This window comes from Belonocnema kinseyi, chromosome 3, assembly GCF_010883055.1.
Source record: "Belonocnema kinseyi isolate 2016_QV_RU_SX_M_011 chromosome 3, B_treatae_v1, whole genome shotgun sequence".
In the NCBI taxonomy this organism is placed as follows: domain Eukaryota; kingdom Metazoa; phylum Arthropoda; class Insecta; order Hymenoptera; family Cynipidae; genus Belonocnema; species Belonocnema kinseyi.
The window spans coordinates 57,100,210-57,122,232 of record NC_046659.1 but is presented as its reverse complement, the minus strand read 5'-3'; the positions used below and the strand labels follow the sequence as shown (position 1 = coordinate 57,122,232).

The 22,023-nt window shown below is 28.4% G+C and overlaps 1 protein-coding gene across 1 annotated transcript in view; it reads left to right on the top strand.

Moving 5' to 3' along the window:
• The window catches only part of LOC117169187 (citron Rho-interacting kinase-like), a 30,705-nt gene extending 15,263 nt beyond the window's left edge, over window positions 1–15,442 (top strand). Inside the window, exons 7-12 of the mRNA XM_033355414.1 lie at window positions 595–2,481; window positions 5,299–5,651; window positions 11,239–11,399; window positions 11,516–11,728; window positions 14,215–14,470; window positions 14,604–15,442. Of these exons, the coding sequence (XP_033211305.1) occupies window positions 595–2,481; window positions 5,299–5,651; window positions 11,239–11,399; window positions 11,516–11,728; window positions 14,215–14,470; window positions 14,604–14,718 (2,985 nt within the window). The 3' untranslated portion in view covers window positions 14,719–15,442. The remainder of the gene's footprint in view (window positions 1–594; window positions 2,482–5,298; window positions 5,652–11,238; window positions 11,400–11,515; window positions 11,729–14,214; window positions 14,471–14,603) is intronic.
• Window positions 15,443–22,023: the final 6,581 nt, after the last annotated feature.

Here is a 22,023-nt window from a genome sequence, read left to right as displayed (position 1 = left end):
AAGATTTACGTTTTATAACATGATAAAAGTCGTGATTATGATTTGTAATGAGGGATGTTGGAAGAAATTATGAATTTGAAAAGAAAAAGAATTTCCTGAGAGAATTACTATAATTCTGACTTTGAACTGGAATTTTTTTTTAAAGAATAATAATTCCGGCTTATACCTCGGTTTCAAAAATATATAATTCTGACTTGGGACATGAAATTTCTTGCAATAATTATATGGAATTCTAAATTGGTTCAGAGAATTTTCGAGAAAAAAATGTAATTCAGACCTGGAACAAGAAGTTGTCCAAAAGAATGAGAGTTCTTACTTGAAAGTGTAAATTTTCCAACAGAATCATGATACTGTATTGGAACAGTGAATTTTCCAAAAGAATTACAATTTTGTCTTGGACCGGGGAATTTTCGAAAACAACTATAATTCTGACTCAGAAATGACAGGAAGTGTAATTAAAAAATTCCCGGGACTATTTTTCAAAATTTATGCCACTATTGATACAATTTTATGTCTCTGAAGTGAGTCCGAACCCTGTTCCTATTAAAAATTCCTTCTATATTAACATCAATACTTATTCTAATTTTGTTACAGGCACTTACGCAGGCGAATAAACAAATAGAAGAGCTCCAATCATCAAGCTCCTCGTTGCGAAGAGAATTAGACGCTACCCGCAAACAAATGCGTGGAAATCAAGATCGCGTCGATACTCTCAAATCCGAGAACGAGCGTCTAAAGCTTCAAATATCAAGGCATAACGACGAGAATAACGAGCTTGAAACTAAGCTTGATAAACTGCAAGAGGAAGTCAACAGTTATCAAGTTAACAACGAATTATTAAAGGAAACTTGCACAGTTCTCGAAGAGCAGTTGACTGACTATGAAAGGCTGACAAACGATCATGAAACTAGAGAGAATACATTGATCCAAGACAAGATGAAGCTTCAGAAAGACCTAGAAATAACAGAGACTAAACTTCGTGAATGCAAGATCGCCCAGAACGAGGAAAAGACCATGCGAATAGTCGCTGAAAGAGCGATAGAAAGATTGGAATCCGAAACGAGCGATATTGAAGGTGAGAGGAATAATGTGGCTGCCCAGAGGGACGAGTACAAAAAGCTTGCACAGAAACTAAACGAACAAATCGCCGAGTTGTCGACTAAATACGGTAATTTAGAGTGCGATTTATCCCAAACGAAACGATTGCTAGACAACGCCAAAGAGGAGGCACGAGTCGTGAAAGAGGAATGCTCGCAGCACTTGACAAGACTTCACGAACTCAAGGAAACAAACCTGAATCTCATGGCAGATTTGCAGGACAGCGTAGACCAGGGTCAGGAACTTAGAGCTAGGGTCGCTGAACTGGAGGGCGTGATGGACGAGATGAGGCAATTCTACCAGGAGAGGGAAGTCAAGTCTGGAAGCACCTGTCAGCAGCAAACTAAACTAATAGATTATTTGCAGCTGAAACTCGAGCAATGCAGCAAAAGGAAGAAGGGCGTCTGCGACAAAATATTCGGCCTCAAACAGAAGGAGAACATTTGTCCTGTTGGAACTGCAATGCCTGTCGGATATCGCGAACTAGAGAATCAATTAGAGCAGGAAAGGGCGAAAGTAAAGGCTTTAACGGAACAAATATTGACTGTTAAAACTACAAAATCCTCGTCTCATCCTACCTCACCTCCAGCGTCCCCTCCACAGAAGCACAGTTCCGCTTTTGTTGGAGATTCAGGAGATTACTTGACTAGACATCTTTCTCTCCAAAGAATGAAGCACAATATTCCGCACAGATTCAATATCAGTTTACCAATGCGCGCGGGAAAATGTGCTGCGTGTCTAGACTCAATCCAGTTTGGCAAGCGAGCAGCGATTTGCAGCGAGTGTCAGATAATGACGCATCTTAAATGCTCTGTTTCCGTTCCAGCTACTTGCGGACTCCCTGGAGACTTCGCAAGGCAATTCGGAAAGTACAAGGAGAGCACCGATAGTTTGTCGAGTTTCGTTGACAGTGTGAAGACATTGGCGATAGACGAACCGGACAAACCTGAAAGGGACACTGACCATTTGCAGAGGAATGGGGATATGTCAATGGAGAGTTGGGTTAAGGTGCCAGGTCGGGCGAAGTCTTGTTGGGAGAGGAAGTACTTAAAACTGGAAGGAGCCAGTTTGTGTATATATGAACACCAACCTAGTCCGGGAATGGCGCCGGTCAGTCGACTGGATTTACCTGAGAAGGAAGGCTTTACGATTTCCGAATCCGTGGATCAAGCCGATGTTGCTGGAACTGCGAAATCCGATTTGCCATTTATTATTAGGGTTGAGCCTAATTCGTCGACGACTTGTTGGCCAACATCGAGGTTGGATATTATGGCTTTGAGTCAACTGGATAAGAAAAATTGGTTGAAGGCTTTGAGGTCGATGACGAATAAACCCGGCAGGATTGACAAATATAAGACGGTGTTGAGATTGGAGAAAAATCAGGTAGGCTCAATGTTCATTATAAAGGATCTAGTTTATGCAAATCGCATTGATGCGACTATGCGCTTTGCATAATGTCAGGGTGACCGCTGGACCGGGAAACCATAAAAACTGGGAGATTTTTTGAGACTGGAAAATGACAGTGAATTTATTTTTTTACCAGAAATTTTACAAATTTTTAAAAGGAAAATCTGTCCAAGTTTGACTTAAACAGTTTAAAAAAATAATTAGTTGAATTGTTATCTTTTTCAATATATCATTCAGTTTACAATGCGTGATTTTTAAATTTTCCATTTTAGATTTTTATTTTTTAAACGCACATTTTTAATTTAAAGAATTTCAAAATGAGGTATTGAAGACTCAAACAATTCATAGTTAAAAGCGTTTGAAGTTGAAAATTGTGGACAAACAAATTTTTATTTTATCAACTGTAAATATAAATAAGTAAATTATTTTTAAAATGAATCTGTACTTTAAGTATTAAAAGTTAACAATAAATGATTTGGCAAAATGATTCTAAATCCGTTCGAAATTAAAGAATTTCTAGATTTTAACGTTAAAACTTAAACTGCCATTTTAAAAAATGTAAAAACCGGATTAAAACTTTAAACTAATTTGAACATAAAACAGCTTCATAGCATTATATTTGTGATTAAAGGCTTTTATGAAATTAAAAATATTTTTTCAGTCTAAAATATTCCATTTTTAACACATTCATTTTGAAAATTTTTAATTAAGAATAGGTAGTGAAATTTGTTAATTTTGAGATAAATAACAACTAAACACTTAATATTTGTAGAAAAAATTTGACATGAATTTAAATAAGTTGAACGAAAAAGTTTGAACCGACAAAATTCGACTATTCACGCTGCAATTTCGGTGCAAATAACCACAGCCTAATTTAAAACAAAATGTAGATTGTGCAGATTTCAAATAAAAAATCTAGAAGCTTTTTAAGATTTTTTAAAGTCTTCAAAAGAATAAAAAAATATTCTCCTAAGATTCCTAGGAAAATTTAAAGTGTTTTGAAAGTGGCATTGTCAAAAGAAAATCTCGAATATTTTAAAGGAATTTTTTTTTTATTTACAGGATTTTCTAAAAATTGTAAGTAGAATTCGATAAATATCTTTTAAGTGAATGAAATTTGTCCTACTATTTTTAGAAAATGCTGCAAATTTTGAAAGTTGTCCTTTAAATCTTCCAGTTCCTTTTTTGATAAATTTAGAAACGTTTTAAAATCTTTTCAAATATTCTTTTAAAATCATTTTCAATTTTCCTAGGAGTGTTAAGAAAATGCGTTTATTCATAGAAGCCTTTCACAATTCTTGAAAAGCTTCTACATTTTTTATTTGAAATCTGCAAAAATCTACATTTTATTTTTAATTAAACTGTGGCTATTAGCATCGGCATTTTGGTACGAATAACCGATTTTTGTCAGTACATACAACTCATTTAAATTATTTGAAATCGTTTCAAAATTTTAAATTATTTTTAATCTTTTCAAAACTTGAAATGGCTCAAACTTTTTTCTACACATAATAAGCTGGATTTTCTAAAAATTGTAGTAAAATTCGAGACATTTTAAGACATTTAGAATTTCTTTTAAAATTTCAAAAGTAATTCTAAATTTCCAAAAATTTACAACAACTTCTAGATTTCTCAAGATTTTAAACTATTTCAAATTTTAAAAAAATCAATTTTTAATGTTTCTTGCTTAAAACAATAATTTCCAAAAATTAAAGGTCATTTATTGATTCTTTAATTTAGAACAGTCTTATCTAACTTCAATTTTATACTTAAAAATTATTGAGCATTTTAATATAATATTTTGTAATTAAAAAATTTTTTATCTTCAATTTTAAATGATGGCAATATTCAAGAGTCCCACTTTAATTTTTTTAATTCGTAGTTTATTTGTTATTACTTCAAATGGAAAATTTTTTAGCTTTAAATTTCAAATTTTTTAATTTTATTGGCCGCGAAAAATGTTTGTGAATCGGTAAGTGACCTTAAATTTTATTCCTCGATTAAAACGGCCACCCTAAATATGTCTGAAAGTTAAGTTTAACGCAGAACGTTCATGTTAGATCTATCAAGTTTACATGTCAAATATACTCAATTTAACGTCGCATCAAAACGAAGAATTTGTTAATTTTCGCATGATAATCAAGGTGCTTAGTGATTCTTAGGAACGAAAGTCAAGGTCTTTTACAGGTTTTTCAAAATTTGTATGATAATATTAATGATAAGTATTGTTTAAAATTCAAAACTTATTGAAAAGTCATTTACATTTGCATCGATTTACAATTGTACAAGAAATTTTTGGTAAATTAGTCTGCTGTCAGTGGAATATCTTGAAATTGAATAAATTTCAGTCGATAAAAATAAAAAGTAATCCTGAGGTTTTTTCAAACGTAGGCCTGGCAAACTTATGCGGTTTTGAAACCAGACTTCTTGTAACAACCCTGAAAGATTCAATTAATTTTAGCATGTTTAATCCACTTACTTGTACTTATCTTCTTTTTTTGTAAATACTGATTTTTTCTGTAGTTGAAAAATAGATCTTATCCCTTAAATTTTTTTTTTATTTTTGCCACACATAATTCGATTTTTCGTTGCATGATTTCTCATGATAATCAGTTTTTCAGCGCATTTTCAACGTCATAAAATACTGCTCTTATTGTTTATCGAGAATCCATTTTCAATATGTGATGGGCCACTCCAGTTTTCTCGATTTCTTGTTCAAATCAGTAGATATAACTTGAAATTTTTTTTTAAAAAACTTTTTTCCATTAGTTAATGTTTCGTTCATCTTTTCAGTTGGATCTCAATTGTGTTGTTGAATTACCAGACGAAGGTGTTTTGTTATTGGGTGCAGAGGAAGGCTTGTACTCGTATCAATCTTCGAAAGCCCAAGTACTTACGATAATCAGGGGAGTTAAAAAAGTTCACCAACTGACTCTGTATCCTAAATTGGGTCTGGCGTTGATGATCGCTGGCGAAGATAGACAACTGGTTTCGTGTGATTTGAGACAATTGAAGAGTAACGCACTGGCTGCGGAATGTTCGCGTCCAGCAATTAGCACGAAGCCTGTCTTGACTGGCGCCGAAAGTTGCCATCTTTATCAAGTGCACGGAGAAATGCTCTGTGCAGCAACTACTTCTCATGTTGTGTGAGTAGAGTTCCACTTTCCACCATTTATTTACATATCTACAACCCTAAAAGAGGGAAATTCTGATGACTGACAGACAGTATTTATGCACACTTTGGTTCTTGTGTTGTACTGCAACTGTTGACCTAAAGGAAGTACACTTTTCCACAATAAATTTTCTATGAAATTTATGCAGTTTTATAGGGCACAAAGCGGGCGTGATAGAGATATCTGTAGGGTTCAGATGAACACTTGCACCCTAAACTATAATCCTATCAAACTAAAAAAACTAGAAGCATTATGGAGATTTTTGTTTGCTAGGTGTTCTTAATACTAGCACGCCACTCATAGGATTTATGGGTGAGAATAGAATATTTGACAATATCGTGCCCCTGTTATTATTATACGCTTTTGTTTGGAGGAATCATTTTTTTAATCAGAGGGTTTTATAAAGTCCATTTTTCTCAAAACACCGTGTTCTCAATTATTTTTACTTTACTCTGTATCAAAATAAATTTAATTAAGTATGAACAAATTTCATCCTGTATCTGAACTGCCAATTAAAGCAGTCAAAGTTAAATTCTTTTGAATTTTAAACTTTTAAAATTGCTGCTTAAAATTTTGGCATTTGAACGATCAATAATTCACAATTATAAAATTAAAGCTCTCAACGTTATGAACAATTTTTAATCAAATACAATCAAACTAAAACATTTGAAAGTTGAAACTTTTATCAATTGAATAGTTCAATGATTTCTAGTTAAAAAATATAAATCCACGTTATTATTTTCAATGCTTTAATTTGAAGAATAACACATTCCTAAATGTTAAAAGTGATATAATTTTGCAGACATTTAAAGTTAGAAAAATTCAAAATTGAACGATTTAAAATTTTGAATAAAAATAAGCGCTTTTTAAATTAAAATTATTTTTATTAAAATTGTTCAAATATTATATACCAATCAAAATTGAAAATTTTTCCAACGTTCAAAGTTGAAATTCAGTATTAAATTGTTTAGATTTTCATATTTGATTTATAATTTCTTACTTTAAAAAATAGTCAATTATTGTTAAATAATCATGAGATCGGAAAAATGAACCTTTTCTAATTATAAATAAATGAGAAGTTTCTTCTTTCTTTAAATTTTATTTTTTATTTATAGTATTTATTTGACTAATATATATTGGCAATTATATGTCAATCGGACCACCTAAACATCTTGTAAACGGGTATTTTTCCCCCAAATTTGGCACAAATTATCTTTAACATGTGTAATTTCACCTCAAATTTTTTCAAAATTACTTTTTTTTCAAAATGGCGGACTAAAATATTTAAGAAAACGTCGTTTTTTTACATTTTCTCCAGGTATACCATTTTTAAAGTGAAAAAAAACAATGAATAACCCGAGATTATTATTCAATTTGCTATTGGTGGTGTTGCTAGTAATAAATAAACTACTAAAATGCTAAATTTCGAAATGGCGGATTTAAAATGGCGCAAAAAATAAATTTTTTTATTTGTATGTAATGTTCGTTTCAATATCGTAATATCATTTTAATGTTCGTTTTAGAAACTTATTTTTTATAATCATTATTATTATTTAAAAAATATCAATAGCGAGTCCAATATGGCGGATAACAAAATGTATAATAACAAGGCCAACGCCAACCCAGTTTTTTAAACTCTTCTGTGACCAAAAGATTTTTTAGCCACGAACCATATAAACCAGATATAGTTTTAATAGTTTGAGGCATTGCTGAATTCCAATTTTTCATTACTTTTGCAAGATTAATTTGTTTAAACAAACTATTGCGTTATTAACTAATTTTGCAAAACAAACGCCAGAATCAGATTTAATGGCAAAAGTTACATCCGGAATAGTTCTTTTACGTCTTCAATTACGCTTTTTAATAAACAAATTAATAAATAATTAATTTTGTAAATTTAACAAAACTGTTTATGTTCATAAGGAAGGCAAAGAAAATACAAATACATCAATTATTTAAGGATTTTTTCGTACTATTAATCCAAACATGCGATTAGTTTTGTAAAATTAGTTTGTTTAAACAATTTGTTGAAACAAATTATTGCATAAATAGAATTTTTTGTACCTTAAAAATGGTATACATGGAGAGCGTGTAAAAAAACCACGTTTTTTGAGATATTTTGGTCCTTCATTTTGAAAAAAAAGTAATTCTGAAAAAATTGGAGATGAAAGTACACATGTTAAAGATAATCTTACGTTTACAGACAAGGTCTGTTAAGTCCTGTTCAGTTTTTGAACTATTTCTGGCTTTCAAAAATTTTAGTAAAATTTGGGTTTATTTTTTTAAGTGACTTCTACATGCTCTAATTGTTTTTGGTATCAAACATTAAAAACTTTTTAAAATAAAAATTGAAATTTGGGGAAAAAATAGAAAAAACTCGATGTTTGTTAAAAATTTCATAATTTTGCAACAAATAAATTTTTTTAAATCATTGCAGAGTTTGAAAACTTAGGCTATGACCTTCGAACAAAATATAGGCCCGTTCGCGGCGGCTTCAAAAAGTTGAATTATCTGAAGACCTGAAAAATGAGTGTATTTTACAATAATTCAAGCAGGCAATTCCATAGAAAAAGTAGGATATTTAATGTTAATCCATATTTATAGTACAAAAATAGACCAGAATTAGATGAAAACTTTATGTTGTTCATATAAATACTCGAAAATGCCAAATGAAGCTAAACAATTAATGTTCCCTAACTGGACAAACTGCAGCGCCACTCACAGGACCTGATATTTTCCCAAATGCAAGAAATTGCAGTTTAAAAAATCGTTTGTGCTTTAAAACCCTCTGTCTGTAAAGTGTAAACGGAGGGTTAAAATATAATATTTCTGTATGTAATGATACTAGTTTAAAATGATTTTGACTATTTCATAAATTTTGCGAAAAAAGTATAATAATCTATATAAATCAAAAATAATTTTAAACATTCGTCTGGCCCTACTAGAAAGATTTAATGTCATATATTTATTCACCGGAAACGTCATATATAATAATTCTGATACAGAACAAGTCAGATATAATTTAGAATTAAAATCTTAAAGTTGAAACTTATATTTATTTACGTCTTCTATTTCATCGCTAAAACTGATTTATATTTGCATTTTTACAACACCAAAAGAATAAGTTGACTTATTTCAATTCTAAAATACTATTCGAGCTTTATTGAAATTCTGTTTCTTCATCAAATTACTAATATTTTTAATTTTTATAAATTTGTACTCGTCTTTAAAAAGACAACCATCTTTAAAAAGTTTTTTAAAAGTATATATGTAATTTGTATTTCAATATTTATTCAGTACAAAATTACTGAATTTATGTTCATTAAATAACATTTTTGTTGCCACCTACTGGAGGATATGTTGAAACTATAAAAATTCGTCATGTCGTTAATTTTAAAGTCCCCGGAAAGTTAGAAGAAAAGGTATTTCTTATTTTGTAGTACTTTCAGAGGTTAGATGATTATGTTTAGCAATATAATTCAATAAATATTAGTCTCAAATTTGAGTAGATTTAATATATTTGAAATATTCTTATCATACCTTCAAATCCAGTGAACGACTCCCAGAAGAAGAAAGTTTTTAGGGTATAATACGCATTTTTTTTATTGATGTCCGTGTTGCTATAATTGCTATTTGCTTTCCTTATTTCTATGCCATCGCCTTTCAAGAATCTTTAATGTTCAATATCTTTTTAATTGATTTTGGATTTCCGAACCTCAAAAATCAATCAACGACACCCCCGAATGAATTTGACAAATTCATGAACTGATGAAATAAACATAACCACACAATATCGAAGGTATTCCTTTTTGCCAAAAACTTAGTCTTAAAAAAAAACCCCCCATAATTATACAAAATGATATTCCTTATTATCTACAGAAAATAAATTGCATAATATTTCTTACAAATAAATTTGAAAGTTCTTTTAAATTCAAAATCAATAGCGGTGTCATTCACTGAATGTAGGGTGTCCTTCACTGGAAATATGGTGTCGTTCACTGAATTTCAATAAATTATTTTAAAAGAAGTATAACAATAGTTTGGCAAAGAATAATTATATTATTGGGTACTGTCTGGAAACGGAAAAAATCTGCCCTTTGCGATGAATTCATCTTCGTTACCAAAAAATAAGCATATAAATTAATATTCTCCTTTTTCTAAACTCTTTCTACTGTATTGCATATTTTCAAAGTTCTTTATATATTTTAAATTAACAACTGTTTTATCATTTATTTCTGAATTGACAGACTTCAAATTTGAATGAATTTCAAAATAGGCATAATACGTTCAACGGCGGATTTTGCAAAATTAAATTTTGTTCATTCATTAAATTATTCTATGGTAATATATATTTGTACTTTTAATACTTATAAATAAGTATAAATGTTGCTGCATCTTTATTTTATAATAAATATAAGGCACGTCAGGAATATCAGAATCTGCAAGTGTTCGTGCGCATTTAACGAAACTTTTTTAAATTATAGTTCTATATAGCAGACATTTTGGACCCAAAGGATTTAGAAAAAATATATAAATTTTAGGAGTTACGTAATATCGAATTTTGGGTTGGATTTTTTTAGGTATTGACATTTCTGAAACCGTTAATTGAATTTTAATAAAACAGGATACCGTCAATTTAGTGAGACTATTCGTTTAAAATACATTATTCGATATTATTTATTAAATTTATAAACAAATTATATAAAATATATTGTAGCCATTTTTAGACATAACATCATGTCACTGTTAACATTGGCTGAAATGTTCATTTAAGAACAATTTAGAAGAAAAATGATTTCTTGTTGATTTTTAATGTCCACACTTGACAATTGTTCATACAATTAATAAATAATACTAAATGACACATTTTTCTTACTGAATTCTAAATCTCTTTGGCAACATAAATTAAGGACAATTGAGTGATAAAATTATTTTTGGTTGACTTCAAATGTTCACAATTGCAATTTTTTACATGTTTTGTTTTTAAAATTAACAAATAACAGCGGGAGACATACTTTTATGATCAAGTATAATGTTGTCGATAAAAGTATGCCATTTTAATGTTGAAATATCCTTTAAAAACCAGCCATCTTTAATTTTAGTATTTGTTAATAGGACTTATTTATAACCCATACCATTACAAGTCAACCATTTTTTTCATTTCACGCAAGTTTCTATCCACAATAAAAAAATAATAAACGTTTGTTTCAGGGAGAATAAAAACCTAATCTTTTTAAACTTTTTTTTCGGGAAAAATTTCGAAGAAAAATGCCGATAATTAAAAAAAATTCAACCCAAAAATTCAATATGGTGTAACTCCCATCATTTTGCCATTTTTCAAAAATCCTTTGGTCTCAAAAAGTCTGGAAGGAACCTTTGCAGATTCTGTTATTCCTGACACGTGTGTACTTTCTCACATTTATATCTAATGTTTAAATCAATTTTATCAGTCTAAAATAAATTAAACTAGGTATGTCTGGTGAAATGTAACTTCTCCAACTTTGAATTTTTGAAGTTGAAAATTTATTAAGTCTTCTGAATCCTTACGTCTGTTTTATAGCCTACTAAAATGGACGACTAGTGAAGATTCTGGTGAATTTATCGGAGTTCGTGAACTCGAAACCACAGAGCCTTGTAGTTGTGCCTTATTTACGAAAAATATCCTTATCGTTGGATGTAACAAGTTCTTCCAAATCGATATTACGGACTACTCTATTGACGGTGAGTAACATAAGATTTCTTTATTCACATTAATATACATTATTAACTAATAGTAATACAATTTCTATGATAATTTTAACATACTTTCAAACTTATAAATTATTATTTGTCACTAGATTTTCCGGAAGAGGACGATAATTCTATCAAAGCAGCGCTTATGGGAGTGGCGAGGCTAGGAATTTTCCCTGTTTGTATTCTAGACGTATCAAATAACTCACAAAATGTCGAGCTTTTACTTTGTTATAATGAATTCGGTGTATTTGTTAATGAAAATGGACAAAGAACTCGCAATATGAATCCAAACTGGAGTCATCTTCCCTTCGCATTTGGTAAGAAGAGACACAAATTCTTTCTACTTACATACCTTATTACCTTCAAATATCAGATTCTATTCCAACTATCAAATTACGTTTAAGCCTTACTTGTTATATAATTTTGAAATAATTACGTCATTATTATGTACATTCTTGGAAAAATAACTTTATAATAATACAAATCTAACACCTCCTCAGTTTATTTTTATGAATTACTCGTATTATTCATAAAACATTAACTTTTAAGTTTATTCTTAAACTCATTAGAATTCAATGTCAAAAAAACCCAAAATCAAACTCAAAGCATATATTCCGGATCAGGGTTGTTTATAATTGAATAATATATTAAGAACTTTCTTTACAGTCTCTGATCGAAATAATTCCTCTGAATTTGCTCAAAAATTTATGAATTCCTATGGAAATTTCTAACCGTTCATGCGAGAACATTTGCATTTTTTATTTATTTTTTATACATTTTGGACTCTGAGCAGTTTTTTCGTAGAAAGCGAAAATCAAAAATCTTATGTGATAGATTTTCGTACTTTTCCGCAATTTTGTACACTTAACGAGATTAACTTTTCTTAAAAAGGATTTTTGCATATTTTGTTTTAGTATAGCAGTTTTATTTAAAAATCATGCTAGAGGCGGGCTTTTTTTTAATTTACCATGCATTTTTTGTATTTAATAAGTGACCAATTTGCAATTATTTTTTAAACAAATTGCAAATTATTTAAAGAATGATTATTTCTTAAGAAAAATTTTAATGACCCTGTCAATCATAAAAATTCAGTATTTTTGGAATTAATGGCACAGGAAGTGAATGTTGAGAATGATATTTTTTATGGAGTTATTTTTCAATAGTTTAAACAATTTATATCTGCTTCAATTTTATTTTCCTTCCAAATCAGTAATAGTTCGTATTTTCGGAATATTCTTTGATGAAGACATTTTTTAACTGTTTAAACAATTTATATTTGTTTGTATTTTTTCCCATCCCAAATTATGAATATTTAGGACTTTTTTAAACTAATCAGATAGTTAATGGTTCTTAGGAATAATATTTTTTGTTTGAGAAATTACTTATATATTTAATTAACCATTAATGATAATACACTTATGACTTTTCATAAGAAAGGTAGAGAAAATTCTAGTTTTTTAAATTACACTATGCACACTTTATCAATCATTATTAAGATATTGTTGAAACAATTATTTGCCTGAACCATTTTTTTCATTATATCTTATAACAATTGAGATATAAATTCTTTAATAAAATAATACATTTTTATGATTTTTCGGGAAACAAATTTAAAAAATTATATTGTTTGAGCAATTGCAAAACGTCTGAAACCAAAAATAATACTCCTAAAATTCACTAAAGTGTCATTAATACCAGAAAATACGAACTGAAACAAATATAAATTTCATAAACAATTTAAAAATGCCTTAAACTAACAATATTATTCTCAACATTCACTCACTGTGTCACTAATCCCAAAAATACTAACTTATCCTGGTTGACAGGGAAAAAACAATATTTGAAATTAGTTCAAAAATACTTGCAAACTTGTCACTTATAGAATGAAAATAATGCATCATGAGATAATCACAAAAAATATAATGAATTTTACATAAAACTGCTTTTTTTGCATTTTTCACTAATTATTCCTAGAACATTTCCTAATTAGTGACTGAAATTCAATATCTAAGAAATTAATAGAAAGTAGTTCTTTTTCCCTTTTTTCTTGAAAAACTGAGCTTTCCCCTTTTTAAAAATCCAATTTTAATTTCAAAAGCCCGTGTTCACGTCTTAATATTAAAAGTTATTTATAAAAATTCATAATTTTCTATAAAAAACTGTTAAAAATTATGAAAAACTAATCCTTTATTATGGAGTTGTAGCTTTTCCCATTTTTTCGTACACAAAATGTAGCTCTTCATAATTGCTTGTAGAAATTCGTAATTTTCTACAAATAAAATATGAAAAACTTGATCTAGTTTTTCCAAATTTACATTTTCGTGAAACTTCATACAATGATTTCATTTCATATTTATAAATTTTTGTAAAAATTCGTAATGTACTACAAAAATTTAAAAAATTATCATTTTGTTTTGTTATTGTATATTTTCGTAAGTTTTGTTAGAAACATTATTTTTCGTAGAAAATCATAAAACTTATAATTATTCATCAAAACTTTTGATTTTTTTTACTTTTTAGTTTTCTGTGTCGAACTACACTGATTTTCTATGATCGTATGAAAATCACCGTTTTCATATAACATTGTAGTTTGGCATGAAAATGTTTTTCAGCAGGGTTTGCATTGTTTAATAGTCATGGGAATTTGAAACCGGACTTCTGTAGTAACCCTGGCACTGACCCTATTGAATTTATGAACTGCGGAATTTAATTAATTTTATATGCTAGTTGCTTTTTTCAAATTATAATTAGCTTTTTTAATGTGTAGTTAGAAACTAATATTGATATTCTTAATTATTTTCAGCATATCGCAAGCCCTATTTATTCATAGTGCATTTTTCATCTGTGGAGATTATAAAGCTGGACTTGAATTCATTCAAGTCGTATTCCAATAAAGAAGAGAGAACCTTGATAGAGTTGAGTAACCCCCGTTATTTGGGACTCGCAGGTTCCAAGGGTATTTACATTTCGGCTGTTAATTCGGTGTTCGAATTGCTAAAAATTGAGGGAATCTCATTGACACCAAGGTTAAGTGGTAGTCTCACTAGCATAGACTCATTGTAAGTAAATTAATACTTTAATTTGTAAAACAAGATTTTCTAATATTAAGGAAACTCTTTAAAAGTCTTTGAAACTAGATTGATTGTGAAATTTGTAAATATGTGCTTAACTAACGCATTTGATTAATCGCAGGTCCCAGAATGAGGACAGCACATCGGAATTTAGTTTTACTTCTAGTTTAATGGAAGCCCTTGACGGACAAGGAAGAAAAGTACATTTTGCAAATGTATCGAATCACCAACAATGACGCAGTCGACGATATTTGGCATAATAAATACATTCGAGGCTTTGGCTCGACACAAAAGGTATCGATAACTCTTCATAAAATAGAATGAAATAATTCTAGTAAATGAATTGGTTCGGTTGAAGCATGTGAAATAAATTATATTTTCGAAAACTTTGATCGAAGTAATTTGCTCATAATTTGTGCAGTATGCATCTTATTTTAAGTTGAAAATTATGCCATATGCTTCAATAGAACTATGACGACTTCCTAAAACTGATCTCCGAAACAATTTTATTCGATCAGAATCCAATCATTTTTGGTAAGTCGCATTTCCTTTCTCACTCAGATTCTGGAAGACTGATCGATGTCGTTTTTACGCCAGTTAGTATTATAAGAAACTTGCCAAATTGAAACCACTTATGTCAATAAGTATTTTTTGTATATTTTTTATGCAAAGTGCATAAGTCAGTGATATAAGAAAACAAGTACAACGACATTTTTAATATAAATACTTATTTTTAATACTGACATTGTATATGTGAATCGTTCATCCTAAAACTTAATACTCTCTCGAATTAATTATACAAAACGACGTTTAGTCATTAACGAAATATGTACGATCATAATATATTCTTTTGTATACGTCTTATTATTTTTAGTCCTACGATAAGAACGCATTCAATTTTTCGAATAAGGGATTGTATGATACACGACAAAATAAACAAAAAAAGATGGTGACTTTCAAGAGTGTTCTTTTTTTATTGGAAGTTTGCCAGTGAGTCACTTTTTTCTTATTTTTCTCCTATTCTTTTTTACTTTTTCGGCACGTTTTGCATTTCTCAATAATACTTAAGTTCTTTAAGCCATAAATTAGTAATGTTACCTGAAGCGTTCAGAAATCAAGAACTCTAATTTATAATTCGTAAAATTGAGTAATTGCAAATTGAAATATTTTATATTTTTTTATTTGAAAATGATTATAAAAGGGATAATTTGAAACTAAGACTATTGAAAGCATACATGATTGAATAATTTGAGATTGGCTTATAAAATTGGACAGTTTTAAGTTTGAAGCATTAAAAATGGAAAAACTTTGAATTAAAACATTAAATATGGCACAGTAAGAAAAACAAATTTTTAATCAGAAACATTAGAAATTGAATAATTTTAAATGAAAACTTTATAAATTACAAGAGTATTTGAAATTAAAGACGTTTCAGAATCAAAATAAAGTGACTTCTAGTTCTAATATAAAACTTTTCAATTTCTAGCTTTCATGATTGAGAAATTTTAAGTTGGGAATCCTACAAATTAAATAATTGGATATTGAAGAAGTTTTTAATCCAATTGATTAATTCATTAAATTGATAAAAATGTTACAATTTCAGAATGAAAGATGTAATAGTTGCAAGCGTTCTATATTTTTTAATTTGAAAACCCGAATAGTTGTCGGTTCAAAACTTTTCGAAGCGTTCATGATTGATGAGCTTGGGAATCTTGACATTGGATGATATAAAATTGAAAATTGTCAAGTTTGCATCATTTAAAATTTTTGAATTTAAACTTTAAATATTATACAGCAAGCCAAACAATTTTAAATGGGAAACGTTCAACTTTCAAGAATTCTAGATAAAAACTTCATAAATTATAAGATTATTTCCAATTAGATACGTTCCAAAATCCAAATCAAGTTGATTTATTTGAAAGTCTTCAAAGTTGAATATAGACTTACAATTTTTAAATCCTTTAGTTTTTAATTTAATTAAAAAATATTTCAGTTGCAGACAGAAATATCTGATGTTTAAACTCGTTCAAAATTAAATAGGTTACAGGCTTAAAATTTTTTAATTTTACCATTTTTAATTTGATATTGCAAATAGATTCCGATTAAAAGCGGTCATATGATTGAATTATATCAGAATGAATGATTGAAGATATCGCAATTTTAAATCTGAAGCATTTAAAAATGAAGGATTCAGAATTCCATAGTGTAAAATGTTAATTCTTGAAAATTGTTTAATTTCAAAATGAATGCCTTATCAGTTGAATCATTTAAATTAAAAATTCTAAACGTCCAAGATTGAATACTTGCAGATTAAAATTTTTTTCAAATCGGCAGGTTCTAATTGCATAAATTGCAAATCGTATAGTTTGAAGTTAAAAGATTCTAAATTAAGATAATTTCGCCAGATTTTTCGTTAAAGGCAATGAACTTTTCCACTTAATGAACTTAACTGACGCTGGCGAACTTGAGTGCGTAATGGATAAAAAAATTTAACAAGCTTTTATTAAATAATGGTGAAAAGAAACGAAATAATTTCGGAAAAGAGAGGTATCAATAATAATATAACAATCATAATGTTACTAAAAATAATAGGGTGGGCCGTAAATATAACATTTTTTATCAAGAATGTGATGTTCAATATTTACTCTCCACGCTTTTATTTTTAGTCACTGTATTATATTGTTAGTACATTCCCCCTTTTGAGAATTAATAATTTCGTTTATCTTTAATATATTTTGATAAAAGCTTTTTTTTAATAATAAAAAAATATATTTTGCTGCTTTCTTACTGTCTTTCTAAAATCATCGCAATTTCGAGCTTTCTAATTCCTTACTTCGAACTCTGTCTAGAAGGAGGGGGGAGGGAGGTGACCGTTAATTTAAACTGTTGGTAATAGTTAAGCCACCTGGTGACAGAAATTCGAACTAGAAAGAATAGACGCGATTTTAAAGATGCATTTTAATTTGGGCATAAAAATTTTTTTAACCATTTTTTGTGGAATTAATAGTATTTATTAAATAATAAAAATAAGTCTTTAACGGAAACAAAGTGTTTTAGAGGGAATTTACATATTATACAGTGAAAAACGACACTTTTTGACAGAAATATTTTTCTAACAAAAACAATCATTCTCTCTATTGTGATTTTCAAAGAGTATAAACTTAAATGAACTTATTTTGAAGAAAAATAAACTTAAAGTAAATTTTTATTGATTTATACATAAAATATTTACTATTTAAAAATCTGATCTAAAAGTTAGTTTAGAATGCGTATTTAAATTCCAGTTGTCTATTATTCGTATTCTTGGCATAATATGGATAAAATTTCTCCCTGCATACATTAATTAAAGTTTATTTAAGCTTACAAATGCATTGAAACTCACATTAAATAATGAGGTAATTGTATTTTTTTTAAAAAACCTATTTCACAATAATGCGTTTTTCCACTGTATAAGATGGAAATTCTATCTAAAACTATTTGTTTCTGATGAATAATTGTTTTTAGTATTCAATCATTGTTTTATACTTTACAAAACGATGGTAAAAACAATTTTATGCTATAATTAAAATACAAGTTTAAAATTGCACCTACTCTTTCTAGTTCCATTTTTCGGCACCATGTGGCGCGATGGTACCTCCCACTTTTTTTTCTTAATCTACATGGATCCCCTTTAGGGTGGTCTAAAAATGCATTTTCACTCTGGAAAGCAAGTCACCCCCCCCCCCTCAACCCAAAAATTTTCCCTTTCCGACGGGAACAAATGTGTAAGTTTTTATTTTTCAAAATTCAAACATTTATTCTTACTTGATTATTTATTTTTACCACCCACCCCCTGCAGCTCTCCGAGTATGATCCTAAAATTAAAAAACTACAATTTTAAGTATTGTTAATTTTTAGCAATTTCTGTCGTCTTTTTCATACACATAATTAATAATGGAGAATTTCTATATTGCCCATGATTTTCTAACAATGTTTAATTGTTTAAATAAATGTAACTTATTTAAACAATTATTTCTTTTAAAAAAATGTACAAAATAATCGTATTTTCTGTTTGAAATTTAATAGTTGGTCATTGTTTGGAGTATTTAATTTTCTTAAAGCATTATGTAATTATTTAAACAATTATTGTTCATTTACAAAATTTCTAAAAATTGAGTCGAAGATTTCAAATTTTTTCTCAGATTGGTATCCTATGCTACTTTCTGTTGAATAATTACCAAATTTGGACACAGTTCTTTTAATTTTTAACAAATCTGTATTTGTTTAAACTTTGATTTTTGCTCAAGCAGTTCTTTTTGATAACTTTAAAAAATGAAACAAAATACAATATATACAATTATTTTTCCGAATATAGTAAATTCTGTTAAAAACGTATTTCATTATTTAAACAATTTTTATTCGTTGAAGCAGTTTTCTGTTAAAAGATGTGGATGAATAATATAAAATATAACACAGAGAATTATTTTCGTAAATATATATTAATATATATTTTTTGTGTCTTCCAGTATGTTAGCTTTATACTCATAAAATACTTTCAAATGATATAATGAAATAAAATCTAAATCCATTTGATATGCAGTCTAATTCCAACGCTGATAAAAACAACTATTTTTTGGCCAAAGACAATGTTTCCTAACTGATATTTGAAAACTCTTTTCTGTAATTTCTTGTTACTTTTATCAAATACTGTTTTTGATCCTCGTTTCTAGTTATCAAGCAGTTAAAAGTCTGATATTAATTTAACACCTCTTTCAGCACTATTATTCACAACTGCATTTTCAAAATTGGCTAGTCTTATGCTTTTTATTATTCAAATGATTATAAATAAATTGTATTAATTGTGCAAATTTAACTAAACTAATGTTTTTATTAAACTAATTATTATAAATTACGTAAAATATAGTGCTTCGTCGTTATAAATTTTGTTCAGAGAAAATCTTGAAACTTGAATCGTTTCGATACCCCTAATATCCATATTCTTGGCATTTTGGTGAAGAAGCGTTGAGAGGGGGAGTGATGGCAACTCCAATTTGATAGAAATTGTGTAGTGTCATCGGAAATCCGTATGTATACAAAGTTTCAGATCGATTGTATAGATGAAAGTATGTCAAAATTGAAATGCATAAGTAACTATCAGGGTTTTGTAGGACGTCAGAGCTTAGTTATTATTTAATATTCACGAATGAATAAAGAAATGCAAAATGCATAGTCTATTCATTTGGCGTTGACTAATTCCAACAATATTTTTGATATTAGTTTTTTATAAAAAATATTATTCATAGAATAAAATTCTTGATTTTTTGTCTGCAACTTCAATTATTTATTTTTATTTATTTTATTTTACGTCAAGTGGAATTAATACTTTTTGGTTTGAAACACTTTATTTTCTAATCGACATCTTGATAAGTTGATTTATTTAAATTAAGGGTTTTTACAAGTTTATAAATGTTTTCTCTAATCTCTATACGTATTACAACTTGTAATAAATTGGATTACTAGTGGCTCTAATATATGGATATACTATGCAGAATGATGCGACATCCGGGTAACCCTTGACACTGGATGTGTTACCACATAAATACGAACGCATATTCATTGAGATCTGCTGTTCTGTATTTTAAAAAAGATTCGAAACGAGACAATATACTTCGTGTTTGACTTACACCTGAATTCAAGTTGAATGTCCTTTTATTTCCTTTTTTTCTAATTGATTTATGCTTTTTAATTGTTTATTTTTCCAAACAGCTTTCTTTTAGTTGGACTCAAAATAAAAAAATTGACAATATCGTGACCCTGAAATATTATTCGCTTGTGTTTGGAATTCTAATAATTTTTAATTTACTCCGTATCAAAATAAATTTCAAGAAATATGAATAAATATCACCAAGTAACGTTTTCCTGGCTACCCTTTTTTAAATTTAGGAAGTTATATCTTTTACAAGAATGTTTAAGGTCTAATTGTTAAATATACGATTTTTTCAAGACTGATTGTAGAATTATACACTAAAGTTTTGTTCTCATTTCCATTTATTGTAGTTTCAGAGTTATAGTCCTTTCTAAATGTTCCCGAATTTGTATGTCATCCGACAACAAAATAATAATTCATTAACGTTATAGATTAAAAATTTAATTTGTACATTGAAATTTATTGCTTTGACCACAAAAATCGATTTAGAAACCCAAAAAAAACCCATGCGATAATTCCCTGTTATCGGTTATCACGGGTTGATTTTTAGAAGAAGCATATTTGGAAGCTTAGTTTATAAGGAAATATTAATAAAAATATGTTCTTCTGACCCGCTAAACATTCAATTGAGATGTTCATCGAGAAGAAAAATATTCTTTAGAATTATAACATTTTTATTGCATAACCTTGTCCTCCGGTGGGGTAAATGTCCCAGTAATCGTGTCGGTCGTGATAGTTGATTACAATTTATATATATAATATTTTTTAATATGTTAAAAATGACATTGAATGATAAAACCAATTTTTTTAAACATTCAATATTATAAAATGGATTCAAATGAGATAAAAAGCAAGAAAATATTGATCAAATAAATAATCGGTATTCCCCTTATTTTTTATTTGAAAATGATTTTGAAAAAATTAAAATTAACTGTTTAAACTTTCATTATAATATATTGCAACATTAACATGGTTTTCAAACATATAATCTTAATGAATAAGCAAACTATGAATTATTAGGATAATTGAGACATTGTGTTTATTTATTAAACAAAAAAATACTATAAACAAACTTCAAGAAGCAGATCTAATTATATTTTGTCGTAAAAAATATCTTAAATAGTTCATGCAAAAAATTTTTGATTAAATACAAAAATTCTATTTTAAACATAAGAGCGTAATTCTTCATCGCGAGAATTATTATTTTTACACTTATTGTAATTATTTTGAATAATTGAATACAAAAATAATGTTTTATGTTGATCTGTAATTTTTTTTCCTTGCCGTTCAAGATCGAATCATTCCAACTTTTTTATTTCCACCCATCGTTTTGATGACTAATTTGGTTTTTATATTTTTCTTCGTTTATTGTAATTAGCGCTAGCAAAATATGTGCCTTTCTTGTTACAAGAACTCCTAATAGAATAATTCCTGATTAATATTGAATTGTAGCTTTTGAACTTTAAAAATGTATATCCATAATATGTAACTACTTTTTGTAACTCAGATTTCTAGTGTAATTATTAAGTATGCATTTATAATTTTTGAATATTTTTGGGATATAAAAAAAATATCTCGGTAAATGCTGAGAAAAAACCTTATTCCTATAAGCGTCGTGAAAAGAGACTTTACCCATGAAAAAACCGTGAAAAAAACCTTATTTGTGAAAAATCCGTGAAAAAAGACCGTATTCGTTAAAACTTTTAATAAAACTGTTTTATTCCAAGAAAAAAAACTCTAATAATCATTTTGCCGTAAGAAAAGTATTATTGGTGGACTGTGCAAAGAACTAATGAAAACTCACTGTAATTTTCTAAACTTATTTATACATTCAAACAATCGTAAATATTATAAA